At 39.6% G+C, this 21,984-nt stretch overlaps 6 protein-coding genes and 1 long non-coding RNA gene across 9 annotated transcripts; 4 read left to right on the forward strand and 3 right to left on the reverse strand.

Annotated features, from left to right (window-relative positions):
• Positions 1 to 1,429: 1,429 nt before the first annotated feature.
• LOC135936943 (uncharacterized) lies at positions 1,430 to 2,278 on the forward strand. Its single transcript, XR_010574408.1, has 2 exons — positions 1,430 to 1,575; positions 1,643 to 2,278. It is a non-coding gene; the product is annotated as an uncharacterized LOC135936943 (long non-coding RNA).
• LOC135936942 (superoxide dismutase [Cu-Zn]-like) lies at positions 1,714 to 3,442 on the reverse strand. Its single transcript, XM_065479960.1, has 4 exons — positions 3,311 to 3,442; positions 2,910 to 3,009; positions 2,486 to 2,770; positions 1,714 to 2,045 (listed from the first exon to the last, which is right to left on the reverse strand). Exons 1-4 carry the CDS (start codon positions 3,322 to 3,324, stop codon positions 1,782 to 1,784), a joined length of 663 nt encoding a protein of 220 aa, XP_065336032.1. The 5' UTR covers positions 3,325 to 3,442; the 3' UTR covers positions 1,714 to 1,781.
• A 1,889-nt stretch (positions 3,443 to 5,331) lies between these two features.
• On the forward strand, positions 5,332 to 8,382 carry LOC135937043 (innexin inx2-like). The gene is made up of 7 exons (XM_065480109.1): positions 5,332 to 5,485; positions 5,571 to 5,682; positions 6,043 to 6,286; positions 6,702 to 7,082; positions 7,248 to 7,553; positions 7,610 to 7,738; positions 7,870 to 8,382. Exons 3-7 carry the CDS (start codon positions 6,047 to 6,049, stop codon positions 7,939 to 7,941), a joined length of 1,128 nt encoding a protein of 375 aa, XP_065336181.1. The 5' UTR covers positions 5,332 to 5,485; positions 5,571 to 5,682; positions 6,043 to 6,046; the 3' UTR covers positions 7,942 to 8,382.
• A 571-nt stretch (positions 8,383 to 8,953) lies between these two features.
• tos (Exonuclease tos) lies at positions 8,954 to 12,546 on the forward strand. The gene is made up of 11 exons (XM_065479842.1): positions 8,954 to 9,135; positions 9,197 to 9,309; positions 9,365 to 9,484; positions 9,547 to 9,688; positions 9,741 to 9,860; positions 9,922 to 10,143; positions 10,195 to 10,461; positions 11,076 to 11,214; positions 11,274 to 11,904; positions 11,961 to 12,032; positions 12,101 to 12,546. Exons 1-11 carry the CDS (start codon positions 9,088 to 9,090, stop codon positions 12,270 to 12,272), a joined length of 2,046 nt encoding a protein of 681 aa, XP_065335914.1. The 5' UTR covers positions 8,954 to 9,087; the 3' UTR covers positions 12,273 to 12,546.
• A 271-nt stretch (positions 12,547 to 12,817) lies between these two features.
• LOC135936582 (granzyme-like protein 1) lies at positions 12,818 to 14,326 on the reverse strand. Its single transcript, XM_065479442.1, has 6 exons — positions 14,041 to 14,326; positions 13,924 to 13,984; positions 13,671 to 13,836; positions 13,420 to 13,619; positions 13,110 to 13,366; positions 12,818 to 13,054 (listed from the first exon to the last, which is right to left on the reverse strand). The coding sequence occupies exons 1-6, from the start codon at positions 14,086 to 14,088 to the stop codon at positions 12,896 to 12,898; spliced, it is 891 nt and encodes a 296-aa protein (XP_065335514.1). The 5' UTR covers positions 14,089 to 14,326; the 3' UTR covers positions 12,818 to 12,895.
• A 126-nt stretch (positions 14,327 to 14,452) lies between these two features.
• LOC135936581 (aldo-keto reductase family 1 member B1-like) lies at positions 14,453 to 16,299 on the reverse strand. The gene is made up of 7 exons (XM_065479441.1): positions 16,099 to 16,299; positions 15,503 to 15,670; positions 15,331 to 15,447; positions 15,072 to 15,266; positions 14,811 to 15,017; positions 14,611 to 14,759; positions 14,453 to 14,558 (listed from the first exon to the last, which is right to left on the reverse strand). Exons 1-7 carry the CDS (start codon positions 16,171 to 16,173, stop codon positions 14,516 to 14,518), a joined length of 954 nt encoding a protein of 317 aa, XP_065335513.1. The 5' UTR covers positions 16,174 to 16,299; the 3' UTR covers positions 14,453 to 14,515.
• A 1,417-nt stretch (positions 16,300 to 17,716) lies between these two features.
• On the forward strand, positions 17,717 to 21,891 carry CREG (Cellular Repressor of E1A-stimulated Genes). 3 transcript variants are annotated; one of them, XM_065477128.1, is made up of 8 exons: positions 17,717 to 17,918; positions 18,672 to 18,979; positions 19,332 to 19,691; positions 19,922 to 20,091; positions 20,705 to 20,934; positions 21,281 to 21,400; positions 21,457 to 21,538; positions 21,596 to 21,891. In XM_065477128.1, exons 2-8 carry the CDS (start codon positions 18,672 to 18,674, stop codon positions 21,703 to 21,705), a joined length of 1,380 nt encoding a protein of 459 aa, XP_065333200.1. In that variant the 5' UTR covers positions 17,717 to 17,918; the 3' UTR covers positions 21,706 to 21,891. The 3 variants fall into 3 exon arrangements, with proteins under 3 accessions (XP_065333200.1, XP_065333198.1, XP_065333199.1); XM_065477126.1 differs by having other exon boundaries at positions 17,718 to 18,008; XM_065477127.1 differs by lacking the exon at positions 17,717 to 17,918 and adding an exon at positions 18,339 to 18,439.
• The last annotated feature ends 93 nt before the right edge of the window (positions 21,892 to 21,984 follow it).

Below are 21,984 nucleotides of genomic sequence, written 5' to 3' on the forward strand. Positions count from 1 at the left end.
TTGCCAATTCAGTTAATTCCCCGGGGAAACACGCACTTTTACTGCTGCAGCCGCAATACAGCAGCGCGTGCATATGCATATTATTTTTGTGCGCGCGACCTTAGGAAATCCTGCCTCGCTCGTGATTATGCAACGAGAGGTACTGCCCTGCATTATATCCACTCACGGAGAGAATTTTTTCATTCACATGCCAGTTACTCGGTCGCTGTATTAAACTGCATTATAATGCTAATAAATTGAGTGTGCATTTCACTTTCACTCCCACTTGACGCGGGTTCATTGCACCAGAACTCCATAAATCAAAAGTGATGCATATTTGAGGACACAGTGTGATAGATTTTTCGTTGGAAGCAGGCCAAGGTGAAGGTGCTCCTTTGAAATCGTGGACGATATGCATAGATTCAGATCGAGATAATAATGGCCATTGTGTTAATTCTGAAATAATATTTGCGCCACCCGTTGAGATGTCTGTGCGGGTTTTTGTGTTTCAAGGTTTGTGTTGGTCGGTTTTGGGGATTCCCTCTGATGATTTGTTTTGGTAAATTGCTGTACAAAATTACGGAAATTGAGAAGGCTCATATTTTTTAGCTAAAATTGGGTATTTTTGTCAGACTATGACTTGAGTATTATCGGTTTAAGCCTTTTTCAACAGTGCAGAAGGAACTGCATAAAACATCTTTTGTTTTTTTTTACAAAACTAGCAAGAGGTCAAGTAAACTCAATGAAATTCACTCCAGAAATTACTCTTTATTAGAAGATTGAATCTACAAAATTTTCCTTTTTACTGGTTTTAAGGAACAATGTTGAAAAACAATAAGACCTCTCAGCTCCACGAGTATTCGCCGAGCCAAATGGAACCTATAGCAAATTTGATATCTAATGTCAAGGTCAAAGAACTACTCTACTGTTAATTTTCGATTTTCGTATTAAGAAGAGCGGAGATTGTGGAATTTTCAAAATATGTGCTCTAAAGTTGTCCCAATGACATGTGTGAATTCATTCTTTTCATTACCAATCTTGTAAAAAATCTAAAAAAATATTAAATAAAATCATAGGGGACCTACTGTGAAACTTTTTTATATTTCATAAAATTACCTCCGTGAGCATTATTTTCTTTTTATGTTTCCTTTTTCGGTTAAAATTAAATGCCTCTTCAACAATTTCTGTAGAAATGAGGAAATATCGAGGAATATGTATTTAATTTCAATCAAAACATTATGACACCCTGCTGTGTGCTTCTGCCTTCATTAATGGCATCATCTACCAACAAATTTTCGAAATCTGTCATAAATAGTGAGTTAAACATATATAATCCGTTTCTATCATTGTCCTGGAAATATAAACCTGGATACTAACTCTTAATTTTTGATTTTCTTTAAAGCGAACATTGAGCTGCATATGTATAGGAAGCACTCTAAAGTGCGGAGACTTGAATGCCAGTGTTAGGAAGGAAGTTGTTCTTTGCGAAAATAATTTGTGCATGGACAAAAGGAGTAAAACAGCGTGAATGCCGCGAATCAGGAAAAGGAGCCGTTCACAAAACGGACGCAACAGGATGGACTCGGCCAGTCTAACGTAATCTTCCTACATTGCACGCGCGTGTCTAATTTATAATCAAAACTTTCACTTTCATCCTGGCAAGGTCGCGTGTCCATCGGCCTGTGGCGTCCGCGTGTGTGCGATGATTTCATGCAACTAACAAATCGACGAGTATGCAATTGTAAATTCTCTTTATTTACATACAATAAATACAAATTGAATAAATAAGCGAATCAGGAGATTTATTGCTGAGGAGTGACGATGCAGCAGGCGACGCGGGCGCCGGCGTTGCCCGTCTTGAGGCTCTCGGCGTCTCTGCCCTTGCCCAGGTCGTCGGCCTTGGCGTGAACGACGAAGGCGCGTCCCACCACGGAATCTTCGGCGCCGGGGGTGAGCGAAATGCCCCGAGAGGCGAAATTCACGACCGCCTGCCCGCTGATGTCGGCCTCAATGTTGCCGAAGTCGCCGGCGTGGCGGACCTCGTCGGAAGGGGAGCCGTGGGTGGCCTTCAAATGTCAATTAGCGTTAAGTTTAGAGCTGCTCTTCATCCGAAGACCAAACATTTAATTTTATGCCATTATGCAATTGACATGCGGCCTCCAAACAATTATTTGATCTGCTGATTTACCAGATAATAGCGAAACTTCAAAATAAATTAATTTGAGAATCGTCCTCAAAATGATTTTTGCTGACTACGAATTCACAATTAACACTTTATGCTTAAGTTGGCAAATAGATTGATTTGAAGTTCTCTTATTGCACACCAAACCATGCTTTTTAACTCTAGAAAATTCAAGAAAAGATTTAATTTTTTTAAATTTACTGTACAGATCTTAAATTTTAATGAAAACTTCATTTATTTGCTGTCATTTTAGCTGTCCATTCTTGCTATGCATTTTCTTTAAATTATTTCTTCTTTATTTTTAATTTCAACAATTTTACTCACATTGGCTGCTGGGTTGAAGTGAGGTCCGGCGGCCTTGCATCCGTCGCTGGTGTTGCCGTCCCTGTGCAAGTGGAAGCCGTGCAGTCCGGGGATGAGGCCTTCGACGGTGCCGGAGACGAGGACGGTGGCGCCGGGGTGGTGCTGGTGCAGGGTGATCAGCCCACGCACCAAGCCCTCCGCGGAGCTGGGAGCAAGGGTGCAGCTGGCCGACGCGGTCGACATGGCCGCCATGTGCTGAGGCGTGTTCACAGGGTATACGTACTGCACCGGTTCAACGTGGTGGTGCTGATTCAGTGTGATCAGAAAAAAATACAGATGGGGTGCATCACATTATAATTTATTTTTTGATATAAGATTTTGTAAAAAATAATACCTTTTCTCGGTGCCGCAAATTTATTAAAGATTTTTCTGGAAAATTACTTACCACGACCGCTTGCATGCCAGAGGGGTGGTTAAGCACATAGTGGCCAACGTCGTGGGGGGCTTGCCCAGCAATGCAGGTGGCCAGAGAGGCCAAAATCACACTGAAATTATTATTTTTTTAAATAGATTACGTAACTAATTTCTTCGCTAAGCTAAAAAAATAACTTAAAATAAATATTAAAAAAGAACTTTATAACTAATTCTTCTTATCTCTCATTACTCTAATTAAGTTTTTTAATATCAATCGTTAAATAAGATTCTTAGTTTTAAATTGCTAGGATTTTTCCCATGACACAATACTTAATCCTTCAGTTCGCCAACTCGTTTACGAAAGAAGAGGTGGTAGATACAAATCAAAATAATTGAATCACATGTGACGACGATTATTAATGGACAACTTACAATCGGAGTGCCATATTTGCAGACTGTGTGTGCGCGATGGAGCGTGACTCGGAACGGAATGGTTTCAAAGCGAAGTTTCCTCGCGCCTCTCGCCTTGCCAGTTGCTAGCCCACTCTCCATCTCCAGGCCTACCTGTCGCGTTGTTTACCTTCAAATGACCTAGGTCAGGGTCACACCGCCCGCCTCCAGGCTGATCTTCGTCAAGGGCGCATCAGATGCGTATTAGCATGGTCTTCAATCCAGTTTTTATAATATAATTAGCCCGACGGCTCTCATTGTCAGTCGGAGTAGGAGAGCAGAAAAAAGTGTTTTTCATCCTTAATACTTTTTTAAAATTATCATTTCATTTTAACCGTCGCGCATTCACTTTTTGCTTTTAGTAGAGATTTAATCCATAGAGCGGTGAAGCATATATTGTGCCAATTAATTACAGAAAAATCCTAATTTGGCTGTTAATTAGAGTCGCTCATTTTCTTCTTAAGAAAAATTTCAAAATGACCATTAATAAATTCAATCTTTGCTCAGTCAAGTAGAGCATTACAGGCCAATAATCAAGAACATTTTGCTTTGAGGGACAGGGATTACGGGATTCCCTGTAATAATTTTGTGTTTCGGGACAGCAGGGACGTAACGGGACAGGGACAATTTGCAGCGGGATGAGGGACAGTTTTATCGACAGCAATGGCAGCAGGCCCGGACTGGCGTAAAATGTTCCACCGGGGCATTACTGATTTCGGCAGCCCACCCGACAAACGCGGCCCACTCATTCCTCCCCCCCCCCCCAAAAAAAAACAAATCCGACAATTTTTATCGCGAAAATTTTCTTTTAACTGATGATCCAATAGGAAATTGCGGAAATTGGCTCTTAGAGAACTGAATTTACTATATATTTTTATGTGTACGATTTTGCTTATTAATGCTTTCAAAATAATCCAATGAAAAACGGAGGTTAATGTCAGTAATATAAATAACGAGAAAAATGGGACAGGGATGGGATCAAAATCCCGTCCAGGTTCCCCTCTTTAATTTTCCTTTGTTGGCTTTATAGCAAGAAGTGGTTCATTGTGTTAAATGTTTCTGAAGTTCAGCAAAGTTTGTCTCTAAAATGTGCCATAATGAAATCAGGGCCGAGTATAACAGTTAAATTTCAGATTTTGCCAAATTACTCGAAAAACTAAACGGTTTTTGCCATTCATTTTTTAACTTGATTTCGATCCCTCTCGTCGTGATCTATCCAATGGTGTGCGAATTAAGAGCAAAATTTCCCTTCTGGCAAAATAAACCATATGATTTCAAGAGAGAGAGAGAGAGAGAGAGAGAGAGAGAGAGAGAGAGAGAGAGAGAGAGAGAGAGAGAGTACTCGCCACGTGATTAGCATGTAGCCTAGCATGCAAATTTTTGGGCCGATTTTCTCAAAAATTTAACGGCGCAACCTACTGGGAAATTTTTAACTCTTTCCTAGTTTTCTGGTAGCGTTTCAAGAAAAGGTAAAAAAGAATTTTCACAAATTTACTTTAAGAGGGCTAAATTTATTGATAGCTCTCTATTCCTCTATCGGAAATTACGTGTATTTCGGGTTGTTAGCCCCCCCCCCCCCCCCAGGACTTTCATTGTAACAGTACCAGCAATATAAAGTATTTGGCTGCATAGTTGAAAAAACGAAAAAATCCGCAGTTAAGTTTTATTTAAAAAATTTACTATTCAAAATCGCACGTACTCCCTAAATTTATGACACCATCGCGGAGCTAAATTAAATGGTTAGAAATCATTATCGATTTTCACAGCGAATTCCAGTCTATTATCCTCAGATAACCTTCTATTGAAGTTGCTTCAATATATAATTAATGTATTATTCCGCTTAGTATTTCGTGTTTTTTCTTATCACTTTTGTGCAGCTCAATGCACATTACATAATTATAATTACACGTTTTTCTTATAGCCACCATAGCATTATTTGTCAGGGTAGTAATCCAGTGCGAAATTAGGAATTTAGACTGCTCGCTTGCCATTGGTCGATAGCGATCGCAACAAGAATGAACGTGAATCAACGAATGAAGAAAACAATGAAATGAGTTTGGAGGAAATGTTTACATCGGGCAGAGCTTTTAAGTCGCTGCTGCATAATTTGCAGACTTTGTCTCCTGAATCCTGTCTCTTCGCTCCTCTATCTTAATGGTACGTTCATCGGTAAAAATGCTGTTGCCCTGTAGCCTCACTTAATTAATTTATGTACAATTTTTGTCGATTATGCTTAAAAAAGAGAGTAGGCAGATGCAGACCTAGTGGATTCCAATTCTATCAGCAGTGTAAAACTCAAGTTAGTTGTTAGACGAGAACTCAGGTCATCAACAAACAAAGTAGAATTCAATCAGGTAAGAAAACTGCAAAACTGGAGGGCCTGTCAAACCAATTTAATACAACAGGTGACTGGTGTGTCTGCATAATGATTTATTGAGTGTATGCATTTTTTTTCAGTGAGCACAAATAAAATTATATAATTTATGTATTATATATAAATGTATTCATAATTATATAATCGAAATATTTCACCAATTGGGCCACATTTCAATTCATCCTCCCTGCCCCGCGTCGCTGACATCCTCCAAGCCATTGGGAAAAAGCTATGCAAATTGCATGTGCCTCAAAATATCTACATTGACTGCTCAAATTTTCTTCCGCTTAGTCATTTTTTTTTAAATATCTAATCCATATATTATATTTATACCTGCTAGAAAAATGCTGAAGTTCTTGGCCGATTTGACCAACGTGTACAGACGGCAGGCTGTGACCATCGACAACCACAGCCTCTTCCTGAACCGCGTGGTCACTCTTGGTATCCTCATCTTCTGCTTCCTCGTCCAAGCAGGGACCACCTTCTTTAAGACGCCGATTGACTGCTATGGAGACAAAGAACTCAAGCAGTTTGCCAATATCTACTGCTACGTGCACTCCACTTACTCCATCAAAAATGCAGATGTAAGTATTATAATTATGTTTTGTATTGTTTTAGATAATCATGCAGTCTCTTACTTAATTTATATATTATGCATATTAATGCCAAAGTTTCGATTTTTAGTTAAAATTAGATGAGCAGACATTCTAGACGTTAAAAGACATTCAAACATCATCATGCCTGTTTGCGAAATCTGTCAGTTGAAATTTTCACTTTCTCAAAAGTTTCAAATTTTTCCCCCTTCATTTTTGAATCTTTATATTTTTATTTGTGCCAGAATTCCTATACAGAAATGGCATTTTTGATCTAAATTTTACTGTGTTTTTTTATCAAGGATTTGTTGATGCATTCGGCAAAATGCTTTCAAATAATGAAGAAGAAGAAACATTTCTATCTATTGATAGACCTTTAACATCCTCCATCGTTCTACCTCTTCAGGCTCACATTCAAAAGCACATCAACGTAGGCTACAGCAACGGCAGCGAGATCAAACATGACTACTACCAGTGGGTGACGCTGACCCTGATCGCGCAGGCAGCCTTGACCTACCTGCCTGCCTTCCTGTGGAAGGTCTGGGAGGGTGGCCGCATCAAGTCTCTCACCCTTGGCCTCCAGTCTGCTTGCATCCCCTTGGAGGAGTTGGCGCAGCGCAAAGCTCAAATTAAGCAGTTCCTCATCAAGGGCCTGGGTCTGCAGCGTTTGTATCTCTTTCGCTTTGCTGTCTGCAACTGTCTCAATGTGTGTGTGGTCTTCATCCAACTCTACTTCATCAATCTGATGGTTGGCGACCTTTTTACAATTGGATTTGACTTTTTCAAGGTATAAATAAATAAATTAAAATCCACAAAAAATATTTTTAAAGTTATTAAAACCCGTTTGCAAGCCACAACGTATTAACTGAGGTTACCTAGATATTATAATAAAAAACTGAATCTGAAAATGTTTAATATTGAAACATTTATTTTAATCTGTCCGAAATTTTAGGTCTTGGGGTCGAATCCTCTTCAAAGGTCAGACAGGATGGCCTTCATCTTCCCCACCATGTCCAAATGCTTGGTCCCCAAGGTGGGCCCGTCAGGCAGAGAGGAAAGCAGAGACTTCCTCTGCGTGCTGCCCTTCAACCTGATCAATGAGAAGATGTACACTGTCTTGTGGGTGTGGTTCAGCTTGCTGGCGATCTTCACCTCTGTCAGTCTGCTTCTCAGCGTGATGACGCTCTTCTGCAGGCCGATGAGGACCACAATGCTTCAAATGCACTGCCACCCTGGACACAGCAAAAGCATAGCAGAGGTGAGGCTGAGAATTACTGAATCTATGAAATTTTAATTAATGAGTAAATTTAACAGTTGGTTTCCAAGCTGGATGTGGCTGACTGGTTTGTCCTGCGCCAGATTGGGAAGAATGTCAACTCCAGCCTCTTCTCAGAAATCATTGAGGAGCTCGGCACTTCCCTTAAGAGTACTTCTCACAATCAGGTAGTGTAGAGTGACAGGACATTGATCCTCTAATTTTTTGATCGTGCGGAAGATAAAATTAATTTGATTTTGTTATGGAAGCACTGTAATTAGCAATGAGAAATTAATTTTTTTAATTTTTCAAAATACAGTGCAAAAGTTGCTCAGTGCGGAACTTCAACTGCAAACAGTCACCAATGGATGGAGATGCCACTTACGTTTAAGAGTTTACTAGATCCAACTTGACTGCAGTTTACGAGGAAACAGATAAATTTCAGTATCTCAGGCGCCCAAAGTTTTTTTGTAGTGTTAAATCATGATTATGAACTTAACCTTCCTTATGCCCTGCTAGTTTGAAAGCTATAGAACGTCTTGGTCCCGATAAAATTGCGCAACGTTCAACAAACACCCAAAATTCATTTTTATTGTCGAATTGATTGTTGACCTTTTCTTGCAACAAGGAAATTCGCGTTTGGTTGTTGAAAGTTACGCAATTTTGCCGGGACCAGGATGAGAAGCTCTATTGTTTAATTTATTTTTTTGATACAAACAGGAAAACATGTGCCTTATTTGCGTTTTCTTTAAACGTCAAGTTTTACAGTCAAATGTATGTAAGCATACTTATAAAAATAAAGAATCTGATGTTCCTATATTACTCTATTAAATGCCTTTCAAAGTCGCCTAACCTTCATCGTATTATTATGTTAATTAAATGCTTATCTATTGCTCACTAAATCAAAATTCATTAAATGGTATGATAACAGGGTATTTAACAGGTTGAAAAATGTCTACTTGATTGTAAGTTTCGGAGAAACAAGCAATTTTTTAATTGCGAGACTAACAACGACAATAATTCATTTTGTGAATTTCTATGATAGATTACACTTAACCGTTCATTAAGAAGTAGCACCGTAGCATAGAGGCTTTTTCAATAAAGTAAAATTTTGTTAGAAAATTCCTGTTCCATCTTAAGGATAAAATTTAGATTTTTACAATTTCTTAAACATAAAAGGACCACGAATTCCCGCGCGGATATACAGAGTCGCTCCTGCCATGTGTATGACTGTCGTTCCCGAAATTCTAGTTGTCATGTGATCTCCTTAGAGCCAATCACGTTGCTGCGCGCTCTGCTTTGTTTGCATCGCTTCTCTGCCCGCCCCGCGCTCACGCTCGCACCAGCTGACTTGATTTTGGTGTTGTGTTAGCTGTCGGTCATGCATAGATTTTAAACTTAAGCAGCACCTTAATTCTTTTAATTTGAACAATTGTAACGACCATTTCGCAACATGCGAACGTAAAGCTTTATATTTTTGGCTGGAGATCAGCACATCCCATTCAAGAATTGAAGGAAATTAGCAAGTTTTGCAGTCATGGGTGTCACCGGGCTTTTGCCTTTCCTGAAAAAGGCCACAGAACCTGTGAGTTACATAGCGTGACTTTTTTGTTAATTGTGATTTCATTTGACTAAACATCCCAAAGGTTAATGTGAGTCAACTTGCCGGCAAGACAGTGGCGATTGACGCGTACGTGTGGCTGCACAGAGGTGCCTTCTCCTGTGCTGACAGACTCGCTCAAGGAGAAAAGACCCTTGGGTAAAAAGATACTTTTTTCTATTAAAAAACCATGAAATTTGTTAATGTGATCCAGGTTTGTTGGATACGGTCAGAAAATGCTGAACATGCTTTTGGCTAACAAGATAAAGCCGATTTTAGTTTTTGACGGTCGCCGACTGAAAGCCAAGGAAGATACAGAGAAGAAGCGTCATGAGTGCGTTTATCCGTACTTTCTGTTAGTAATAACAAACTCATTTAAATTTGGGTTTTTATTAGATCTCGTAAGCAAAACAAAGAAAAAGCTGAAGAACTGATGAGAGCTGGCAGGGTAAGCGAAGCCAGAGATTATTTGAGAAGGAGTGTTGATGTGAACCACAGCATGGCAATCGAGCTGATCAAATTGGCCAGGCGATTGGATGTAATAATTCTGAAATGCTAAAATTTCAGTATTTATTCATGTGTATTCTCAGGTTGATTATATCGTCGCCCCTCACGAGGCAGATGCTCAGCTGGCGTTTTTAAATAGACAGGGAATTGCGCAGGCTATTATTACAGAGGATTCTGATTTGATCCTCTTTGGTTGCACGCAGGTAAAATCAAACATGTTCAATTTTGATTTATTCGAATATTTATGTCAGACAATTTTTACAGATTTTCTACAAACTTGACATAAATGGAAACGGATTCATGGTGAGGGCAGACAAACTTCACTTGACGCTGAACAGACCCCACGAATCTCCAGAGCATCTGTTGACAAAGTTGCGGCATATTTGTATCCTCTCTGGCTGTGATTATGTCAGCTCTCTTCCAGGCGTTGGCTTGGTTAAAGCTAAAAAATTTGTCATGGCCACCAGTGATCCTGATTTTCTGAATGTAAGCAGGCCATATTCACCTTTGGAACTGGTTTCATTTGAAAATTTCTAGGCAATTAAGAGACTTCCTAGTTTCTTGAATTTGAAGACAAAAGTTGACGAGGAGTATATCAAGAAAGTTGCAAATGCAGACTTGACCTTCCAAAAGCAATTGGTTTTTGATCCAAGGAAGAGGCGACTGGCTACGATTGATGGCCAAGAAATCGGAACGGGGCCGTTTTCTGGAACCCTGATGAGTGATGACGACGCATTCCAATTAGCTATTGGCAACATTGACCCTCACAACATGCACAAAGTGGCCAACTTTGACATGAACAACGTGAGTTTTATTTATAATATAGATGTCTCAGCCAGCCACTGGTTTAAAATTTGAAAAAAATCGAAAAGTGGGATAGGAAAAATAGATCACCTGCTTATAGGGCCGTATGCACTGTTAAACTTTGCTTTTCAAATTCTGTCAGCTGCTAGCCATCGGCTAAAATTTGCCACTGGACTAAAATTCATCTTAAGTTGGGCAGCTGTTGTATATTATGACGATCCAGATTTTCACGGCTGTTTTCCAGTCAATTTTCACCAATCTCACGCGCAAAAATTGCAAGAAATTATTTGTTATACCTATCCAACCAATTTGTTAAAGCAAGTTGTTTTAATCCTTAAATTGAATGGGATTTTAACATTATTTTACGTGATTTTAACATTATTTTACGTGATTTTAAGATAAATAATTAAAAATGAAAAATCCTATTTCCTCTGACTGGAATATAACTTTTGATTGAACAATTATGCCCAGAATAAATTGGTAAAAATAGAAAATGGGTTTTACCAGCGTAGTGTTTAAAAAATGCTGTCTTTTTGCAACCCTCTACGTGGCTGAGACCTTTTTTTTATTTAAATTGATAAAAACAGGCTTGACTAAATTTTCTCGCACACTAGATGCCCTCGAGTAGCATATGGAGCGGAAACTTCACCGTGCCTGATCTCAGATACGACGGACCAGTCACTGCCTTTGTCACAACTCCAAAACCTGTTCTAGCAGCTCCGATGAAAACCCCAACTCCAAAGCCTAAAATGGGTATTTTACTGAATACTAGCAAAACACAAAACACTCATTAAGTGTTGTATTTTTATTAGTGGCCAGGCCATCAACTTGGATGCTTGATTTGGAATTGACTTCGCTCTACTCGACCAAACCTGAAGGCAAACTTAAGTCTGAGGTGGAGTGCAGAGTAGGGAATGAAGTGAAAGTTTGCTCCTCCTACTTTTCCTCTGAAGCCAAGGAGGACAGCGACATGAAGACGCCAAGCTCTCAAAGCTTGATAGAGCAAATTGAGAACAGTCCAACGAAGCAATCTCTAACAATTCACGATCCAGGGAGAATCGCATCAAACCCTTTTGCCAGGAAGTCGAGTGTGCCACTTTCTCCTATCATCAATAGGTACACATTGGACAGAAGCACGCCGACATCAGTCAAAAGCCCATTCAAGTCTACGCCAGCAGTGAACTTAGATTCTGGACTGTCTTCTCTGGACGAGACTGACCCAACATCTCAGACTGAAGAGTCTTCCTTCAGCGACCTTGAATATTCAGATTTAGCACCTTTGAAGCCCAACTTGTCAAGAATAAAATTCCGCAAGCCTCTTTTCAATAAGAGCAGTGACGTTAGCAGTCAAGCTCTTAAGTCTCCAGTGAAGTCTCCTATCATCCACAAGAGAAAGAGAAATGAGAAATTGTCCCCATTTAAAAAGCGGCTAAATGTCAGCCAGTAGGTGCAAATTTATTGGTTTGGAATTCAGATCTTAACTTAAAACATTTTCTCAGGTACTTTTGCGATTCTAAATCTATCATGGATCTCTTTAATGAAGATGATGGAAAAGATATTGCTGACATAAGGTTTGCTTAATAAATTTTGTATATTAATCCATGAAGCTTAAATTTTTATTATTATTTTTTTTGTGTAGTGAATCAAGCAATAATGTCAAACACACTCCAGTTTTTGCCCCTGTGCCAAGATCTAATGGCGTGGACAGAAAATCAGCTGGAGGGTCTGCTCGGATTCCAGGGCTGAAGAAGAAATCTAAGGTAGACTCAAAGCAGTTTTCTCTTCTGACATTCGGGTTTTCCAAGAACTGAGTGGCTAAACTGCAGTGCTGAACGCACTATCGTAACTAACCTCTCAAACTCATATCTGCCATTAATCATTGTGATAAACCACGAATGAGTCAGTTATTCAATGTGTATCCTGCGGGCTTCATCAAATTTAAATGTTGTTTTCCTAGACTATTAAATAATGCCTGTTGTGTCATGCACGGAGATGTGTCTTCTAGATTTATGTTATAATTGATTCACTAATAAAACTAGTGCCGCAAGATATCGAAAGTTAAAATAATCAAACTTTGCATGATTATTTTCTTTTTATAATTAGTGGAAGAACTGGATGATCACTTGATGACGACCGCAGCGAAAATCAATTATGTAATGCATATTTTTATTCGTTTTATGCGGTGCTCAGCACAGGATGTATGTCATCCTTGAAAAACGTCTTAATATTTACGGTCTTGAACCACATTTTTTCCTTTGAAACAGTCTGCAAACACACAGCATCATCATATTCAAGTGTTAATTTTTAAGAATTTAATTTATCGAGATCAGGATCTAGCGGAAATTTAAAATAGATATTATGCTGCATGATAACACTATTTTATTCAAATATTGGGTCGAAACTTAAAATCATTTTCAAAAACGTGCTGAAAAAATTAAGGAAGGGTAATTTGAGAAATAATCCAAGGCAGGAAGGAGTCAATTTTTGTAAAAATCAAAGGTCCAGTGCCGTCTGACGCCAAGGAGCCAATCGCTCGAAGAACATATGCGCCAGTAATTTTGCTCAACGTGATAAGGGGTGAACCACTGTTCATCTAAAAACACAATTCACGCAGTCTTTGTATCACTTTCGGTATTTTTTAATCTCACCTGCAACGAATTGGCGAGGGTTCCAGTTACGTTGTTAACAAAGCAGATGTTTTCTTTTGCGATATCGAAAGTCGACGTCGCGTAGTACAACTTGCAGTCAACATTTGGAAGGATCGATTGTGGTGATGTCCAGTTCAGGAGATTGTTAATGCCACTGTTTAAAACATTCTGGGTCCATCCGTTCAAATAACTCGTCGGTCCTGCTAGGTTACTCAAAAGATCGATTGGTGATGGTAGACCAAAAGTTCCAATAAATGCTGAAATTTATTAAATAAAAGGTGTACTGCGTCTAAATAAAAATAAAACGCACGGTTGGGTTTCAAATTAAAAGGTGGAACCGGTGCAGGAAAAGGCAGCTTAATCAGACCGATGTTGTTCAACAAATTGGAAGCGTTGAAGCCTGGAAAGGGAATTGAGTTTCCCGCCGGCACTCCGAAGGACATGGTATTGGGCAGTACTGAAGGAGAGGTTGGGTCCACAGGCCCAAGAAATACGGTCAAGTTAGCTTGGCTAAAAATTGGGTCAACGTTATGCAAATTATTGCGATTTGTGTCATCTTACGGTAGGGCGCACAGAGCTGACGTCAGCAAATAAAAAGGACTGAGAAGAGCACCGCTGCACAGGGTTGTTAAAAAAGGTGGCAATGGTTTGTTGATTGTGATAGACGCTGGCCAAGGAAAAGTGGTGGACACAGTGGCTGATCCAAATATCTGTTTTTCCACCGGTGCTACGCTAGTCGTAAAAGATCTTTGAATAAAATGCGCATACTGTGTGATTGCATTTTTTCAAATAATTTGTAATGAAGTATACTTGCCTGCGGAAATTGGAGGCAGTGCCGAATGAGTGACAAGTCTTCTTCGTGCTACACTTTCCACCTAAATGACACGCTCTAAAGTCGCTCATATTCTGTGGAAAAATTGGATCTTCTTACCGCAGTGGTGGCAAAAAGAGCCAAAACGAGGTAAAACAGCACTTTCATCCCTCTGGTTGGTTGTGGTTCCAAGTAGATTTTGATGTGATTCAACCATGCAGCGCAGGGCTTTTATACCCATCGTACTCAGGATGCAGTTTAATAGAGCAATTTAAAATCTAATTAGAGATTCGTATCAAATAGGAAATTACAGTGCGTGTTGAAGCGGCCAGTTTTCCTTCATTGCCAATTAACACGCGTCAGCAGGCAGCTTTTTAAACTGTCCTCAAAACTAGACAGGTTTTTAATTACTTCTGTGATTTACGATTTGCCTACCAAATGTGCAAGTCTCGTACAAAATAAAAATCTTTCACCAAAAATCTTAGACACGCTTTCTGCGGGGGTTAAAAGTGGTAGTTAAAGTTCACTAGGGTTTACAATCAAATGGTTTTAATTCAAACTCAATCATTTTTCTACAATTTCATCATTCTTCTATCTAAAATTCAATGTGGAACGGGTAGTGAGGGTGGTCAATGGCCCTGAAAATGTAAAATAAAATCATAACTGCATTGCTTCGAACCAATCACTTACCCTAATTCTCCACAAACTCTTCCATTGCAGTCAAACGAGTCGATGTATTGCATCCCCTGTTCGCCTAGTTCAAAATCAAATACGTTGAAGTTTTCGGCCATCCTTTCCTTATGCACCGATTTGGGGATGACAACGTTCCCACGCTCAACCTGAAATAATTTCTGATAAAATAATAATTCGCAATGTTTGCGAGATGATACCTGGTATCTGATGACGAGCTGCGCGACGCTCTTGCCCAGCTTGCTAGCCATCTCCTTCAGCTTCTTGTCGTCAAGCAGGCCAGGTTCACCTGGCTTTGCCCAAGGTCGGTCAGGAGAGCCTAGTGGAGAGTAAGCTGTGATGGAAATGCCCTTGGACTTGCAAAACTCCATCAGCTTCTTTTGGTTCAAGTAAGGGTGGCACTCAACCTGCAAAAAATGATATTTGTTTCGTTCCTAGTAGCATTTATTGAAATTTTCAACCTGGTTGACCACGGGTTTAATTTTAGCAATTTTCAAAATTCTATCAATCTGCTGGCTGTTGAAGTTTGACAAGCCAATGGATCGGACGAGTCCCATCTCAACCAGCTTCTCCATTTCGGGCCAGGTGTCCACGAAGTCTGCATCACTAAATATCATTTTGCCGTTTTCGTCAGTCGGGAAACGCTCAAGTCCATCCTAAAAAAAGAAAATTAAATTGCTATTTTTATCTTTTTAAAATTGAAATTGCATTTTTGAATACCTTGTAGCCCAACGGCCAGTGGATCAGGTAGAGGTCCAAGTATTCCAGACCCAAGTTTTTCAGGGTCGTTTTGCAAGCAGGGATCACCATTTCTGGGGGATGATTTGTGTTCCATAGCTATAAGCAAACAACAATGTAAGATTTATTTATAATTTAAATTTGGTCTTAATACTTTGCTGGTGATGAAGAGGTCCTCTCTCTTGACGGCCCCCTCCTTGATCTTGGCATTCAGTCCTTCGCCAACTTCGTCTTCATTGGCGTAGCAGTGGGCGCAGTCAAAGTGGCGGTAGCCGACGTCAATCGCGTCCCTCACGGCCTGACCCACCACGCCCGGAGAGGACTGCGCAGTTTTAAATTAAATCAATAAAGTGCACTCCTTGTACTCTGCTTGAAGTGACAACTAGACGATTACAAAAAATCATTTTCTGTGTTTAATTTGTGATATGATAGATTTTTATAGAGATATAGTGCTAGAGATTGCTGATAAAACTGCATAGAATTTTCATATAGTCATCGTTCTGACAAATTTAGTTATGTAATTGTGAGATTTCTGTAATTTTTAACTTTTATTATTAAAGTTTGTGTGCTTAATCCAGAGAAATACTCATAAGGCATCCGAATATGTATTTGGAATTTTAAAAATTGGTCATTCAAAATAATCGACCCCACCCCTCTTCTTTTATACTTAGCGTATACATGTTATCCTTTTTACAAAATCAATTCAGGTGTTTTAACGACGATATTATACTTTTCTTGGCTGCAACTCACCTTCCAGGTTCCAAGTCCAAGAATTGGCATGTCAAATCCATTGGAGAGTTTCACTGCTGGGATCTTAGCCGTCATTTTCTCAGCCAAAATAAACCGCTTCTGTTGTTGTTGTGATGCTAATGATGCTGGAGGTCCTAGCTCTGGTTCAGCTGTGGGCCAAGTGATCTGTCTAGCAGCCGGCACCGTGCGTTTTTCGTTACGTAATCTCGCGCACCTCCACTTTCGAGAGATTAAGATGCAGGCGCCTCAGGCCAATCCCAGCGCTTGACTGATTGCCAGTAATCCTTATTTGCTCAATTTAAATATTGACTCTGACTTGAGATGTTGGCTTTTTATCCTCTTTATATTGAAATCAGTTTTTTAAGTAAATACAATAAACTCTGCGATTAAGTTTTATGCGAATTAATCTAAGCGCCATAAAATTTAACACAATTTATAGGCGCTTCGTGTAAACTCATCTGTCATATAACAGTGATAAAACTTGTCAATGTGTTGATTTGATGATTATGCCATGCGGCTTGAAAATTCAAACAAGACAAGGTAAGTTTTCGACCCCTTACTCTCTGATATATATAGTTACAATGTTGCGCGCAGTCTGATTCAAGAGATGTTGTCTCTCTCTGCGTTGTACATCATCTTTTAGCTGATAAAATACAGTTGAACTTGAATGCTCCTCGATCTCTTTGAAAATTTGAGTGAGATGTAAAATCCTTTTGTTGCCTATTCATTTTATTACCTTACCATATTTATAATTTTAGGGGGCCAGAAAATTTGACAGGGAAAGGGAAATAAGCAGGTCTTTAGTTTTATTTATCTCAAAAATTTTTCGAGAAAATAAGCATGAAATTTTTGGTTAAAAACAAGTGTATTGTCACTTCCTTATATTAACTAATCAGAAAAGTTTCCATACGCCACCGCCACATGGTTATCTGCCATAATATGCTATTAATATTCAATGGGCACACATAGCTGACACGACAGCAGCGATATCCTTTATTTGCGCATGCTAGTATACGTTTCGCAAACTTTGCATTTCTTGCATGCATTAGGTCCGCGCATTGCACAACATAGTTTATTCACTCGTCTCTGAGTAAGTCACAAGCGGCAATAACAATTTCATTTTTTTTTTTTTAATTTTAACCATGCTCGCGTGCACTTTGTTGATGAAGATTGAGAGAAGCTTCAATAAATTCTTTAAATTCAAGAAAATTTCGTGGATTAAAATATTCTAAGGCTTTTAGTTGACGAGTGAACTAAAATATCAAAATCAGCGGCAGCATTAATGTAATGTTTTTTTTTCTTTTATCCGATTTTTCAGAACGAATGACACAAAAGAATTTCCGGCGTCATTCAAATTCTTTTGTTGAAAAATACTTTCATGGTACGAGTTATTTCAACATCATCGAGCCCTCAGAGACCAGTAAAATTTATTAAATGAAATTAAAATCCTACTGAAACTGTAGTGAGATCTGGAATATTAAGCATAACATGACTGCTAATTGAGAATAATTAAAAATTTTATTTATTTATATCAAGTCAAGTGTGTGGTGATAAAAGTGTTGTGGTTTCTTGTAAGTGAGTGAGCAACAGACTGGTTCTCGTCTTGTCTCGGCGCTGAAAAGCACGACCGGCGGCGAGAAAGGCCCCCGCCACGGCCGTTTGTGTCTCCCTTCGAGCTTTGAGAGTCGTCGTTCTCCACGGTAGTAGAGGAGGATACAGCTGATATCTAATTTGGTCCTGCCGTACGCCGACGAGTTGCGTCCCAAACGCCCAAGAAAACGTTTCTGCGGAGAAGCTCCCAGTCAAAAAACGCCAAATAAGTAAGAAACTGTGAGGGGATTTTTTTACAAGGGGTGAACGCAGCATCACCAGATTCGAGGGCACTTTTTCGCACAGTCCAGAAGAGCAAGGTGAGTTTTGGCACCTGAGCTTGATTCGCGGAAGACGCAGATTTCATCTAGCAATTTTGGCATAAAATCCGACGTTGCTAAATTTAGAGCCGAGCTGTAATTACAATTCAAGGAAAGCCATTTCAATGGTAAAAAATACATTTTTGCAAATACCTCCATCAACTCCAAGAGCATCTCATTAAATTAAAATAATAACATAATTTTCTTATCTATTTAATATATATAATAATATTTAAATTCAATGCAATGTTTAATTTAAAATAAGCACTCAGTGTCCCATTGTTGACTGTCGTTTGTGGCTTTTGATTAGATTTGAGTTCAGTCATTTCCTCGATGCCTCGCCAATTGGAGTGTGCAGTCGGCAGGCTCTCTTGTCACTTTGCTCGCTCTGACGCACGCCCTGTGTGTACACAATCAAGGGGACAATCGCGGTACACAATTTTTCTATTTGCTCATCGGGCCAATTACACAGCAAGCAGTCTGATATCTTATTGTGTGAGGTCAGGCGTAAATTTTCAAAATAATGGTCCGCCACTGAATTGAAGAAGTTAGTTTGTAACGTGTAAGGGACAAAAATTATTTAAACTCAATTTTTCTCTGCCAGTTAATTATTGAGGAAAACAAAAAGCTATAAAAAAACTTATCATATTAAATGTTTCACAGATGCGTCTCGCTTTTCTCGTGATCCTCGCGCTCTGCGTTTACCTGAGCGAGGCAGGCCACAAGGGCTCGGAGGAGCGATGGGACAAAGGAAAGAAGTACGACGGGCGTTACGAGAAATACAACAAGCACGAGAAGTACGACAAGAGCGACAAGTACAAGAAATACGACAAGTACGAAAAGAAGTATGAAAAGCACAGCCCTGAGCCCAGGGATGAGGGCTACTACAGCAGGGAGAGTATCGACAGCGACGAGTCGAATGAAATTGACCACGGCAGGGACGAATACCAGCCCCGATACAATGACCAGAGGTACGTGATTTATGCTAGGAATTGGTGCATGGATGATTTATTAAAATAATAAAAGGGTTATTGCATGTCTTTGGATTGGAAATTAATGTCGTTTGAGGTAAATATACCTATTTTTATTTTTAATAAAAGCCGTCTTTGTGATGTGAGAACGTGATATATCTTGGGTCGACTCTGTTCGTCACAGTGGTTGATTTTGTCCTAATTTGTTTATCACCTGCATTTTTCTCTTGGAAATTAAGGAGAAATAATTCCGAATTATAGCTTGGAGTTTGCTCTGATTTTCCTCACATAACAAAAATTATTTCTAAAACTTTCGAGCTTTACCAGAAATCAAATTAAGCTCAAAATACAGGTATCAAGGTGGAAAGGGATACTACGAGAAGGAATTCAAGCACAACAAGTACGAAAAATACCACAAGCGCGATGAGTTCAAGAAAAACTACCACAACGACGAGCGTAATAAATACGAAAAGAAGCACGACAAGTACCAGAAGAACTACAACAAACACCACGACTACCCTGAAGCGGATAATTTTTTTGAAGAAGCGGTGCAGTTTTCCAAGCGTCGCCTGTTTTCCGTCCATGAGGATGACGACCACTTTTTCGACGACGTGAAGCAATACGAGCTGAAGAGGAACCAGCAACAGCAGCAATACCACCCCAATCAGCACAACAGGTACCATGCCCAACCCCAGCATCACCAGCAGGAGAGGTGAGGAGATGAAAATAAAATTTCTGTTCAACAGAGCAAACTTCAAAAAATACATTTACATGTCCATCCATTTCATTATGTTATCACTTTTCCCTCTATATATTGATAAAAATGTGTGTGGTCTAGTATTAATGTACACGTGTCTAGGTATAGGGGCTTGTACGCGTAGTCGGCTGTTGGCGTTATTTAGTTAATATTATACTTGAAATTTAGCGAGAAATTTTTTCCAGATACTGGAAGGAGCCTGAGCGTAATGAAAGGTACGAGCGCCTCGCCGGCGGCGACGGCATCGTTAACGAACACGGCGGCCCCAGCACGAGGTACAACTGGAAACACGACCGCGAGAACTTCCCCAGGATGAAATCCCTGAACATCGCGCCTCCAGAGAAGACTCGCAAAGGTAAGGAGGAGCCTGCTGCTGAGGATTGGGTGGTGGAAGAAGCGCAGGTTGATAAGAAAGAGGAGAAGGAAAATAAAAAGAAAAGGGTTTTGATCTGCTACGAGGAATAAAAAGCTTTTTTTAATTTGGTGCTTTCCAATTGGTTCTAACAGCTTCTGTAAATCATCGTCTAACTAAATAACCAATATAATAATGTAACACTGTGTATGTTGCATGTATGTGTCCTGTGTGTAATCAGTTTGCATCCGTGACCTGCTAACCTCTGTGTAGACCTTTTTGTCTCAAATAAAAATTACGCGTCATTGACCTGTCGTAATCACTTGTACTCTCTTTTGACCCGTTAGCTGCTTTAAAATAAATAAAAAGTGAGCCGTGAGCAAACTAATTGTCTCGCTAAAACAAAATAAAAACTGCTGACTTAACCATTTTGTTTGAATGAAAAAATAAAAAATTAAATAATGACCGGAAAGTGATAAATACACATAAAGGGGTGATTTTTTTAGAATGTTTCCAAATAAAAATATAAGCAGATTTTTGGGTTATCAGAAAGCCGTAAATTTTATAATTGAAATGAGAAATTAAGACTATATAATTATGCAATTAAAATTTGAAGGTTTCTCGCCAAACGGTGACCCTCCTGCGCCGAGCGAGGCAGCAAAAATGGCCCGCTACATCATGCACAAAGCAGACTGGGCGTCCGTGGCCACCGAGTCCACACTGCCGCACAGCAAGAATTACCCTTTCGTCACCGTGCAGTCGGTCAGCGATGGACCCGTTGAGAAGGGCTCCGGAATCCCCTACCTGTACATGACAACGCTCGACTTGACCCCACACGACCTCGCGGTAACTCGACAATTGCGATTCCAATTGAATTGACGTCGTGACATAGCCCATTCATTTTATTGCCGTGCTTAATGGCTTGATTGATGTGCCGAGAGATTTGCAGATTCGCGCAGATCTAAATTTAACTGTCCTTTGACCTGCTGACCAGTGCACAGTTCAAGGAAATATTATTTCAGGAAACTTGACCTGGACACTGGCATTTCTATTTTTAGCAACTCATCACTTTTTGCTGTACTATATATAAGATATAAGATTTATTTTTAAAGATAACAAGGGTGATTCTTTTTTAGATTATTTTTGTAGTGTCTGCTGTGCAGTGATTACTTATTAGCTTGTATGTTTGCAGGTAAACAGGAAGTGCTCGCTAGGCATGTCCCTTGCTCAAACGGATTACTGCAAGAACCAGAAACTTGACCCTGAAGACCCTAGATGCGCTCACCTCACTCTCACTGGTGAAATGTGGAAGGTAAGAAGTTGAATTGACGAAAGAAATTAAATATCTTATTTAAATGGAATTTTCAGCTAACCAATGGCACTCAAGCAGCAAAACTGGCTGAAGAAGCTCTGTTCCCTCGTCACCCGTCCATGGCTGGTTGGCCAAAAGGTGAGAGTGTCTGCTTTAGTACTCAATTAAATAATTACGAAATTTCTTTTCTGGCAGATCACGATTTCTTCTTTGCGACCCTGAAGATCGAGCAGATCGTACTGCAGGACTGGTTCGGTGGCCCAAAGTTCATTGACGTTAAAGATTACCTGAGGGCGAATCCTTGAATTTCGAAAAATCAATATCTACATATCTTGTCCTGTGTTAAAAATCCCGTGATGCTGTTTACTCAGCTTAGTGTCGAATAATTAGTTGTAAATGCATTGTAAGTTACATTGGGCTTTCAATCGGCCGCCGCGCTGGGATGTTGAAATAAATATGTTTTCTTAAATAAATTATAAATACAAGGGAAATGCTACGTGTGATTTTCAGTCCTTTTCTTCCTATTGTTCGTCACATACACATCCTTTTTAGACTCCAATTGTTATTCAATGATTGGAAGCACC

Source organism: Cloeon dipterum, chromosome 2, assembly GCF_949628265.1.
Source record: "Cloeon dipterum chromosome 2, ieCloDipt1.1, whole genome shotgun sequence".
Lineage (NCBI taxonomy): Eukaryota > Metazoa > Arthropoda > Insecta > Ephemeroptera > Baetidae > Cloeon > Cloeon dipterum.

Excerpts from the sequence above, each read along its gene's own strand:
- LOC135936581 (XM_065479441.1), bottom strand. The coding sequence starts at position 16,173 with ATGACGGCTAAGATCCCAGCAGTGAAACTCTCCAATGGATTTGACATG. Across the intron at positions 15,448-15,502 it reads ACCTCTTCATCACCAGCAAA|CTATGGAACACAAATCATCC; the intron begins GTATTAAGACCA and ends GTTTGCTTATAG. Across the intron at positions 14,760-14,810 it reads AGCTCGTCATCAGATACCAG|GTTGAGCGTGGGAACGTTGT; the intron begins GTATCATCTCGC and ends AAATTATTTCAG.
- LOC135937043 (XM_065480109.1), top strand. The coding sequence starts at position 6,047 with ATGCTGAAGTTCTTGGCCGATTTGACCAACGTGTACAGACGGCAGGCT. Across the intron at positions 6,287-6,701 it reads ACTCCATCAAAAATGCAGAT|GCTCACATTCAAAAGCACAT; the intron begins GTAAGTATTATA and ends CTACCTCTTCAG. Across the intron at positions 7,083-7,247 it reads TTGGATTTGACTTTTTCAAG|GTCTTGGGGTCGAATCCTCT; the intron begins GTATAAATAAAT and ends CCGAAATTTTAG.
- CREG (XM_065477128.1), top strand. The coding sequence starts at position 18,672 with ATGCGTCTCGCTTTTCTCGTGATCCTCGCGCTCTGCGTTTACCTGAGC. Across the intron at positions 19,692-19,921 it reads CAGCATCACCAGCAGGAGAG|ATACTGGAAGGAGCCTGAGC; the intron begins GTGAGGAGATGA and ends AATTTTTTCCAG. Across the intron at positions 20,092-20,704 it reads TCCAGAGAAGACTCGCAAAG|GTTTCTCGCCAAACGGTGAC; the intron begins GTAAGGAGGAGC and ends TAAAATTTGAAG.
- LOC135936582 (XM_065479442.1), bottom strand. The coding sequence starts at position 14,088 with ATGAAAGTGCTGTTTTACCTCGTTTTGGCTCTTTTTGCCACCACTGCG. Across the intron at positions 13,985-14,040 it reads CTCTTTTTGCCACCACTGCG|GTGGAAAGTGTAGCACGAAG; the intron begins GTAAGAAGATCC and ends CGTGTCATTTAG. Across the intron at positions 13,367-13,419 it reads TTTTAATTTGAAACCCAACC|CATTTATTGGAACTTTTGGT; the intron begins GTGCGTTTTATT and ends AATAAATTTCAG.
- tos (XM_065479842.1), top strand. The coding sequence starts at position 9,088 with ATGGGTGTCACCGGGCTTTTGCCTTTCCTGAAAAAGGCCACAGAACCT. Across the intron at positions 9,310-9,364 it reads CAAGGAGAAAAGACCCTTGG|GTTTGTTGGATACGGTCAGA; the intron begins GTAAAAAGATAC and ends AATGTGATCCAG. Across the intron at positions 9,485-9,546 it reads ACAGAGAAGAAGCGTCATGA|ATCTCGTAAGCAAAACAAAG; the intron begins GTGCGTTTATCC and ends GGTTTTTATTAG.
- LOC135936942 (XM_065479960.1), bottom strand. Across the intron at positions 2,771-2,909 it reads CTGGCATGCAAGCGGTCGTG|CACCACCACGTTGAACCGGT; the intron begins GTAAGTAATTTT and ends ACACTGAATCAG. Across the intron at positions 2,046-2,485 it reads ACTTCAACCCAGCAGCCAAT|GCCACCCACGGCTCCCCTTC; the intron begins GTGAGTAAAATT and ends TGACATTTGAAG.